The sequence below is a fragment of the Homarus americanus genome, unplaced genomic scaffold, assembly GCF_018991925.1.
Source record: "Homarus americanus isolate GMGI-L3 unplaced genomic scaffold, GMGI_Hamer_2.0 scaffold8373, whole genome shotgun sequence".
NCBI classification, from domain to species: Eukaryota; Metazoa; Arthropoda; class Malacostraca; order Decapoda; family Nephropidae; genus Homarus; species Homarus americanus.
In genome coordinates this window covers 27,501-38,688 of record NW_024756869.1, presented here as the reverse complement: position 1 = coordinate 38,688, position 11,188 = coordinate 27,501, and the positions used below count along the sequence as shown (strand labels likewise).

The 11,188-nt window shown below is 40.3% G+C and overlaps 1 protein-coding gene across 1 annotated transcript in view; it reads right to left on the bottom strand.

Moving 5' to 3' along the window:
- Positions 1 to 2,186: 2,186 nt before the first annotated feature.
- LOC121856913 (probable glutamate receptor) overlaps positions 2,187 to 11,188 on the bottom strand; it is a gene marked incomplete at both ends in the record, with an annotated part of 32,821 nt that continues 23,819 nt past the window's right edge. Inside the window, 3 exons of the mRNA XM_042352673.1 lie at positions 2,187 to 2,367; positions 2,557 to 2,774; positions 2,957 to 3,257. Coding sequence (XP_042208607.1) covers positions 2,187 to 2,367; positions 2,557 to 2,774; positions 2,957 to 3,257 — 700 coding nt within the window. The remainder of the gene's footprint in view (positions 2,368 to 2,556; positions 2,775 to 2,956; positions 3,258 to 11,188) is intronic.

The following is an 11,188-nucleotide window of genomic DNA, read 5'->3' as shown; positions in this document are numbered from 1 at the left end:
ATATATATATATATATATACACATACATATATATATATATATATATATATATATACATACATTACATATATATATACATATATAAGCATACACACATACATAGCATATATATACATACATGTTATATGCTGTTGGCTATTAATATATATATATATATATATATATATATATATATATATATATATATATATATATATATATATATATATATATATATTTCTATATAAATCATTAATGAAACGTGGATAAGATAAATTTGATATAAAATTGCCACGAAAATGGAATAATGGAGTACTCTTAGCTTTTGCCCTTTATTCACAAGACATTTTCAGAGGCACCAGATTATATGGGAAGAGGTTGAATATATGGTGACCTAAAAACATGAGGTCAGGGTCATAATGATGATCCACTAATCCCCACACCAAATATAATCTGTAGGAGCTTGGAGAAGGTGGGTGATGACTAGAGGTAAGATGTCAGAAAAGGGATTCCTAAAAATAATCTGTCTGACATCAAGATCAAAGGTTTTCAAATAGTTTTTAACTTCTTGTAATTTGTTTCTGACAATAGATGTTTTCTATTCATTTTTTATCAATCACCTGATGTCTACCATAAATGTCAGTTTTTTGCTATGTTCCTAGAGATGTCTGCGTAGTTTTGTGACTTCTGAATTTATTGACGACGAATTTTAAACACATTTGTTCTATTGCATGCAAAACTTGGGTACCTTCTTTGTGTTTGTTGATCGTTGCTTTGTTAAAACCTTTATATTCCTCTGTAACCAGACGTTCATAGACTTAAGAATATTTGACTTCTGGGTCTTATCGTGATGAATTTGTCCTTTGTTCGTCATAAGCTCTAAAATAATGTTGTTTTAAGTATGACTCAACCATTATCATATTATGTTAATAAGGAATAGTCAAGTTTTAATGTAATGAAGTGTTTTATTGTATTCCATGGTAGCCATGTAATTGTATTTGTATATCAGATAGAAAACACTGCGGTCGTGAATCAAACAACATATATAATATCTGAACTGCATCTTTGAGCAGTGCCTTGTTCGTTCATGTGTTAGAATAATAATCACCATTGTTTGGGAAAGCTTAGAAGTTATTCAAATATCTTGTGTGTCACATGAAAGACTTTGCTGAAGCTAGTTTGATTAAGGAATTAAAATCAATAAACCTTAGTGATGGTCAGTTCAAAACTGATAATATGTTACATAAATTTATTTGTCAGGCCCAAGGTTAAACTGTTGAAAACCTTTTGATCTTGATGTATGACAGTTATTTTAGGGTCCTTTTTTTCTGACCTTGACCTGTCTAGTCACGTCACCACCCTTCTTCTTTAGCCTCTACGGTTGTGTTAGTGTGTAGATTAGTGGATGTCATTATTATGACCTGACTCTATGTTTTTAGGTCACCCTGTATATTTAAGCCTCTCTCTCTCTGTCCATGTAATCTAGTTGCTTTCTGAAGATGTCTGAATAAAGACGAAAAGCCTAGGTACCCGTTGTTTCCATTTTCCTGCGTGATTTTATCAAGATATATATATATTTATATATATATATATATATATATATATATATATATATATATATATATATATATATATATGGGTTATATATATATATATATATATATATATATATATATATATATATATATATATATATATATATATATATATATATATATATATATATATATATATATATATATATATATATATATATATATATATATATATATATATATATATATATATATATATATATATATATATATATATTCTAAGATTTAACAAGACATAATGTTGCAACAGTGTAAGCTAAAAACCCTCACAATTGACCATTTTTTATGTGGAACGCTAATTGTTAACTGAAAAACCAGGGAAGATGAAATTCACTCTTTAATAAAAAAATAATTCGTTCAAGGAAATATATTTAAAAACAAGCAATATGTGAAGTGATTGAGAAATAATATTTGGCAGAGAATTTATTTGCATTAAAATGCAAACACAAATTATATCATAATTATTAAATACATGTTATTCAAACACCATGAAAATAAATCCACTTAGAAAATATAATTCAATAAACTAATAATGAAAAATCATATACCATAAAATGCGAATCTGCAGCAGTAATTAAAGCATATTAACACAAGTAGTATACCGTTGAGTACCTGTGTAAGAGAAGTACTGGGCAATTATCATGTTTATGACTATCTCCAGGTCCATGATGACGTGGTCACCGCGCCTCACCAATGTGTCGATAGCTTGTGGAAATTGCGACAATAACTTGTACTTGATCCTGCCCTCAGCCTCCTTTTCTGCAATCTCGCGGAAGATGCCAGACTCCACAGACTGGGAATGATCGTGATATACAAGTATAGTATTCTTGGAAATTAATAAAACTGATGTCATATGTGATATGCTTAGGTCTAGTTTTAAATATATGTGTATGTTTCTTTTAACATGTAATGAAAGGATATGCATGTATATATATATATATATATATATATATATATATATATATATATATATATATATAACACGAAAATACTGGACATTGGAAGAGTTGATCTGCCATATCATGGAGGTGGAGGGGTCATTCAGCACATCCCTAATGGTCTGGTAGGGCTGTTTGATGTGTCTCACCGCCAGACTGGACATAAGGTTCCCAGCGTAGCTCTTGATCAACACCAACGCCGTCACCATCCATCCCGCCACAACTGCTCGCCTCCACCACTCGCTGCCCCGTACCAGGTTGTCTGTGTGAAAGATGGTTTATGAAACCCTGATGTGTTTATGACACTTTGTGTAGCAGTACCTCTATTTGTACTCATTTACGTAGTATTAATGTCTTTTACTTTTTAATAGATATTTCATAATGTTGATTAATATTGACAAAAAACATGTGTATCGCATTTTCTATGAGCGACATAAGATTAACCTTGTTGTAACAATATGCGAATGAGGTCAAAAATAGCCTTCGTCCATGTGTGTTGATTAACAGCTTTAAATGAGAAGAATGATGACAAGAGGAATATGACCACAGGCAGCAGCAACAGCACCGCCAGGATGGCCGTCCACACCTGCGGCGTGAGAGGCAGCAGGAAGCCCCAAGGATCCACCTCTGGGAGTCCTCTACTTCCCATGATCCTCGAGTACTGTATCATCACTGGCCAGGTGAAGTCCACCACCTCAGTGCGGCTCTCGGTGATCCCGAACGGTCCAAGTGCAATATCCGCTTCCTATGTGGGGGAAGTTTGAAGGAAAAAGAGCATAATTAAGTTCAGGTCATCAAATTATTCTCAGTTATGGATAACTATTGAAAATTGAAAAAAAAAAGACTACAACTTGGAATTCAGCCTACAGTAAGGCCAGCTTCACACGAGCATGTTTTTCTCGCGCGTGAGGACACGCGCACTTTAAAAGTTAATAAAGTTCACACAGAGCACGCACGGGAGGCACTTATCCCACGCCTGTACTTCCAAACCTTGGCTTAAAATAATACGACGAGCGTTCTGGAATTTCTTAAATGGCAATGGAGTACTTCAGGCGAGCATGTTGTGCCCGGGTGGGTTAATCCTCGTAAAAAAAATATATAAATTTGGAACATGAATTAATCCCCCTCATCCAATTGTAACTACATTATTTTCATCTGGCTAGCACTAGACGATTACACTCAGCTGAGGAAACCCCAATTATCAAAGTGTTATTTTGCACTGTAATCTCTCCCAACTGATTTACATTTTCCCTCCTCACCTCCTAGTACTCCGTCTCACCCCACAAAAAGACAACATCTCCCTCTCGCTCACTAGTGAATGAATCAATTTCGCACTTCAGGGTTCGGGGGTTCAAACCTGAGGTAGAGAGAGCAGTGGCAACGCTAGGTGGTAAAGTTAGGAGTGGAGCCAACTGTACTTGTCTCTCCTCATCCAGTTTCCTAGCTTTAGGGAATTTAAATTTGAACCTGCCAACAGCTCTCAAGTATTGCCCTTCCTCAAGTTTCCACCTAAATATTTGCAGCGTGCGCCATAAAATCCACATTATTCTCTGTTCTTCATCCCTGGAAATCGTTGAAATATCAAAGTTTTATCATGTTGTCTGTAATTTGATATACATCCCGATACAGTGTATTTATCAGGCATTGTCACAGGCCTTCACACCACGACGGCTAGCTGCTCACTGAAATCCTACCCAGAACACCACCCCCCCGGCAGCCGACCGTAATGACGTCATGCGTGGCAAAGGACGAATTTTCGATTCGAAGTGGGTTGACTTGGTTTAATTACACTTTGGTTATCAGCATATATTGTTATGGATCACACGCACCTATAGTGATTTATTTGCATATATATATATATATGACGTATATATATATACGTCATTGGTTATTATACTGGATTGTGCAGTCAGAATTTGGGGAATAGTTATCTGACTTTACGAGCAATAATCACACCTAGGATAAATCTCAATGTTACGATATTGCTACTGCACCATCAGAGTTTGAGTGGAGTGGTGAGAGGAGAATATCTGAGCTCAGAGCGGCTCGATGTAGTGTACCTGGAATTTTTTCTCAGGTCGCCCAGGTGAAGAGTTATTGTTTTTGGTGTTGAGTACGGAAGAGAGGAGATAGGCCGCCATCTATAGAATGTACCCTCAACCTGGTTCATCCTACAGTGTTGGGTGCTTGAACGAGCCGCGGCACCATGAGGTTGGGATAGGGAGTGGTAGGTCTACGCGCTAGCCAGGACTGTGACTGGTGCCTCAAGCTAGCTCCAAACACGGCGCGGCGCGGTTGCCTGCCGAGCAGTGCTTGCCAGAGATTAAGGATCATTACATCTCTGGGGTACACCAGGCCGCCGCATACCATGCAGTTGGCTCCACTCCTGCGTTTACACTTAGCGTTGTTAATCCTCTCTCCCCCCAGGTCTGAACCCCAAACATGATTGTTGTTTGGACCATGGGCCATAAACCCCGGATATTTGGGTCATGGGCCACGACCTCCGTACATTTGGGCCATAGGCCACGAACCCCGGACCTTGGGCCACGACCCCCGGACGTTTGGGCCATGGGTGAAAGTAATATAAATAAAAATATAATAATCTAATCTAACCTAACATGAAGGCTCCAATGGAAGGTCATTAGGGGTATTAAAGGGAGTGGACCAAACGTCCACCCTACATACACTTCGTGACACAGACGTCCGGATACAATTCTGGCGTGAGTCTGCCTATGCGATACAGTTAGCAGATAATGGATTAATTATCAGACAAATATGATTTTACTTGATACGTTCATGACCGTTGCTTAAAATACTGAGTATCATTCGTATTTATATTCTCATTATAATTGCATCATCGAAATGAGATGACAACATTATTTTAATCTGTATATTGTCAGCAACCCAGAGTAGGAGTTGGGTGGTGGAGGCAGAGAGGTGCGGAGTCCCATGCACAATGTACTGTAGAAGCAATTACATTAACTTTATCATTTACGACCATTAAGCAACAGCTATATCGCTTTGCACCAAAAATTGCACATTTGGTGAAAATAGTTAATATCACAGTTTGGCACAACTGAACTATGTGGTTTGCTGATTTTATACCGGACAACTGCCAGCTCAAATATTTTTCTTCACATTAGGTTTGTATTGCAATAAATATGTAGTGCCAACTTCCTGATTGTTTTGATTGCTTATTAATCCTTTCACTGCGATGTTGAGAGATGTTCCAGAAATTACGCTCCTTAATACTGGAGAATCAACGCGCACACTGGGAGGCAGACTGGACCTCACATTCATCTCCACTGGGCTCGTTCTAGTAACCCAGTGGGAGGTAGATACTGAACAGACCAGCGACCACTTCACAGCGGCAACTACTCATAACCAAGAAAGTACTTCAAGGTGAGCTACAAAAATGGTATTCGAACTATGGACCAGCAGAAGACATTGACCAACTAAACCAGGACCTCACTCGTTAAATCATTCAAAAATTTAAGGAAGTCAAATGGCTCGAGTGGAATGCAGCCTTTAATACACACACCAACATGAGTGAATTTTGGAGAAAACTCTGGACAGCAACAGGTAGACCGCCCAAGACTCCAGCCTACCCCGAGCCAGATCAAGAAGCAGAATGCTCATCATCAGTTCAACTGCCTCCCGATGTAAGACTTCACCTACAGCAAGTACAACTCGAGAGAAAAGAAGTCAGATAAGTTCTTGAACAACCTGATACCACAGAGTGTCTGTTTACTATAGAGGAAATCAGAAAAGTCAAGAAAACAAACAAAGACACCGCCCCTGGCAGTGATGGTATAACTTATTCATTACTCAGCAACACAGGACCTGCTGGTGAACTTGCTCTTCTCACAGTTATCAATGTGTCATGGTTAGCAGATAGGCACCTGACAGCTTGGAAAAGGGCAAACACCGTTCCCATTCACAAACCCGATGATCCCCAGAATTTCAGACCAATTTCATTTACATCATGTATCGGTAAAACTGTTGAAAGGATGATCCTAACACGACTTCTTTGGAAAACTGGACCGCTTCACCATCACATCTTTGCCTTCACCAAAGGTGCTAGCACCGCACACAGTTTGGCCAATTTCCTTGGATCGATTAGTCAAAATATGGCAGTTGCTGTATTCCTTGACCTAGAAAAAACATATGAGTTGGCGAATTCGCAGGCCATCGTAAGCAGTCTGGCCTGGAAAGGCGTCAAGGAATGTTTACTAGCTTGGATTGTTGACTATCTTCAAAATATATTATCAAAAGTTACTTGTCAAGGACAAGCTTCAGAGTACCACAAGGAGAAGTTCTTAGTCCAACTCTCTTCATCATCCTCATGGGAACTTCCGTCGGTTCCCCTTCCAAGAAGGTGCCAGGCTGCTATGATATGCTGATGACTTAGCACTGGTGATAAAAGGCAGAAATCAGATCACCAAAGACTAAAGGGCACTAGATCTTATCAATCGAAAGCCATGAAGATTGGACCCAGTGATCCAGAGAAACACCTGCAATTGCAATGTACATGCCCTTCAATGGCCAGTGTATGCAAATACTTAGGCATCACCATTGACAAAGGCCTCAAATTCTCAATGAGATACACTATCTAAAAGAACGAATGGGCAAGGGAATCCACTTGATGAGAGCTATGACAGGACCCAAGGTGGATGCGAGGCATGGAGTCCTGAGAACGTTGTATATACACACCATTCGATCATTAACAGATTATGCGGCACCAGCACCGGCTCTTAACACACTCTCAGAGTACCAGTGCAAGAAATTCGATGTTTCTCAGAACAACGCTATGAAAATAATTGTCAGGGTACCAATATGGACAAGAATTGAAAACCTGCACATGGAAACAGGTCTCACATCTTTCCGATCCATAGCGGAACGATTAACAGCAAGCCTCACAATACAATTGATTATCAGGGCACGGGAAAGTGACTCCTAAGAGCCCTGAAACTTGAGAGAGGTCTTCGATAAAACACACATCGCTATTGTGTGCAGCTGACACTGTGAATCGACTGGAATTGAAAGACAATCCTTAGTAAAGGCCCTGACACGATGAGTCCAGATTACAGTAGTCCAGCATCGTAGGAGTCACCGCCAGCAGTCTTCAGCATTCTAAAATCTAGAGCAAGTAAGGCTGACTGGAACACACACGCAAACTCCGACAGGTAGCAGAAAGAAACATGAAGGCTGTAACACCGCGCAATAGTTTAGTGTATTACACAGATGGTTCCGTAGAATCCAGCAATACGAAGGCAGGAGAAATCTTCACCATAAAAGGGGACACAGACCTTTGGAGGACTTCAGATGGATATTCCACTTTACAAGTAGAGCTATCTGTCAGTCAACAAAATGTTGTAATACACATTGACTCTCGATGTGCTATTGAAGCATTACCGTGTTGAGATCCTAAAGACAGCATTCATCTTATAACAACCGTAGTTGGTCTACTGCAAAAGTGGTAATCTCAGGGAATGAACGAGCTGACGATACTGCCAAGGCTGTTCTAGGGCAGCGAAACACTGTGATGGACATCCCACCAAGTCAGGAGCAGATAAAATAGACCACAATAACACTAACTGTCAAGTGAAAAATAGTAAGACAGAAGATTAACACCTGAATCACTATGGTACTATCTGGTCATGAATAATGAGAGACCACCAATCATGAAGGATATGAGAAGATCGGAAGACGGCATCCTTCACTTACTGAGATTGGGCTACCCAAGCAAATGGGAAATGGGTATAAAAGTACCAGCAGACGAATTCACGTGAAATACCTGCGACAAAGAAGCAGACAACTCACTGCAGCACTGCTTCATAGAGTGTCCTGGTAGACATTTAGTTAGGAGAAGCTTGCAGTCCCCTCTCACGAGGTGATAATGGATAAAAGCCCCAAACAGACCCACAAACTTCAACCTCCCCAAGAAATCACAACTCCTATACAACTTCCTAACAGATAAATGATAAATAAATTAAAAAAACAAAAACTCAAGACTATTTTTCACTTAACGCAGGCGTTCCACAAAGATTAGTCCTCTCCCCAACACTACACATACTTTACACTAAAGACCTGCCTTACCCCATGCATACCGACTCACTGACCACACAGTACGCCAACGACGGAACACAACCAGTCAGACACGGAACAGCACTAGACTACCTCACAGAAAAGACACATAAGGAACTCGATCAAGTTATAAAGTGGGAACTCAAATGGCGTATACAAACAAACTCCAACACATCACAAATCACCTAATTTGGCACCCAAAAGACATCAACCTCTCCACATATACGTAAAGCCCTACTACAACAACCCAACACCCATACCTATAAAACAAACAAACAGAGTACTAGGTGTGACATTCGACCACACTCTCACCATGAAACACCATCTCATCACGAAGGCAGCAATAGCACAGAAGGCACTCACAGGCATACAAAGATTCAGAAGTGCAACAACAAAAACCAAATCACACTTGTACAAAGCGCTAATACGCACCCAACACACCCCAATCAGCAGAACCAACCAACATGAAGAAGCTGCAAGTCATACAGAATAAATCACCGAGGTTCATACAAATCACACACTGGACATCATTCATGGAGACTATTAAGTGACAAACAGAAAGAAAAACTCCAACCACACCCATAATGGCAGATACAGAAACACAAACCCCTCCATACTAAACAGACTCAATACGCCATACCCACCCATTCTATAATAAAACACTCAATCATCAACAATAACACTCCTATATCTGCACCTGTGCGGCCTGAAAACAATCCAGGTACACCATATCAAGCAGTTCTGAGATCAGATATTCTCCTCTAACCACTCCAATCAAACTCTGATGCTCTAATGATGCAATTGTAATATCGTAACCAATGAGGTTTTCGGAGGTTCGATTATTTCTAAGCAAGTCAGAGAGCCATTCCTCACTTTCTTCTTAAAAACTCTACGCTGATACCCCGATCCTCCATGCAACGAATACCCTGACATTTTAAGATCAGAGATTCAAAATTCTTCCTCTTCAATTAGCTCCGTTCCATCTTTGGCATAAGCTGTACCGCCACCTGTCACCAAACAACTCTACTACTAAACTACTTCTTCCTTTTCCATTGTACGGGGCCTCCCGGGACATGGTGGCAGTGTGGGTCTTGTCGCGTCGGTCATGATGCTGCTGGTTTGTACTACAATCCTATAACAATCTTGAATGCTGTGTTAAGCCACGGCACCTGTTTCTATTCCTACTACTTATTTCCATCCACTTGTTGTCCTTCCAATGATCCTTTTCACCCCTATCACTTGGGATTTATGTTTGCATGCAAGAGCGGCATCTTTTTCGCATATCGAGAAAAGACCTCAGCTAGAGAAGACATGTGTTTCATTTGGGAGCAACCATCTCGGACTGGGGACAACCTGCCCAGTTGGAGAACATCCACACCAACAACGACGTTCCAGTTAAGGTGCGCGTCGACATATGGGACAACGCGGTGTGGGGGGTCATCTCTTACACCGAACACCGAACTAGAATATAAGAAGAACAATGAAATTGAGGAATTGGTCTGGAACATCGTCGTTCAGAAGAAACGTTCAAGACCCGACGGGGAAGGCACCTCCGCCATGGTTGGTTTCTTCTACGAACTTCCTAAAGAGGATTTACTGGGGCGGGACACCGTTCCAGTAAAGCCGTACATACAAAAACCCACCAGGTGCTACCATTGTCAGCGTCATGGACATCCTGCAAAGAAGTGCCGGGCTCGGGTGGTCTGCTCCACGTGCGGGACCACCAGGCACCAGCTCACCACGTGCTCGACGACCAACAAGAACTGGGCAGCTTGTGGCGGCCCTCACACTTTTCCTCCAACCGTGAGTGTCCTGTGTGAAGGGAGGAGCGCAGGGTAGTTAAGCTGCGAAAGAAGAAACTACTGAGCTACAGGGAGGCTCTCTCTGTAGTGAAGAAAGAAGAAAAGAAACAAGAACCAAACAAGACAGATGAAAAGAAAAAACAATAAAGAACACTTTCAGAATTATCGACCTCCACCAGACTTGAACTAGAAGACCAGAAAGAAGAAAATGGAAAGTAAAAAAAAGAACACGAGGAAGATGTCAAAAGAACACGAGTACTGTCATAATGGCCATAGATGTTGACCGCCAGTAAATCTTATAAAGAAGAAGAAAGAAAAAGGAGCGGCATTCACTCTCCAACCTCTCAACTTACTATAAAAACCCAAATAGTTGGATTCCATCCAACGTCGCTGATTTGCTAGCGATGACATCACTTTTTAAGCTCCGCCCACTTAGTTACATCAAACAGTGGAAACATAATAATACCTCAATATTACAAACGCATGAAGTGTCAAAATGGGCGTGGCTTAGCGATCTCGAGACTGTAGAGTTGCCAATTAGTGAATTCCTATGGGCCTGTGTGAGGCTACCTGGTATCTACCTACCTTGGCACAGCCCACCAGCCAGAGGTTCTTGATGTTACCAGATGCCAGATATTTCCAGAATTTCAACTAAATCTGAGGATGATTTTTGGCGCAATATTGTTGAGAACAAACCGAACTCATACAATACAGGAAAGGGCCTCAACTTCCGTTGCGGTGACTGTAGTATGTGATACCGTAACATATCATGTTTTCACTGAAAAAA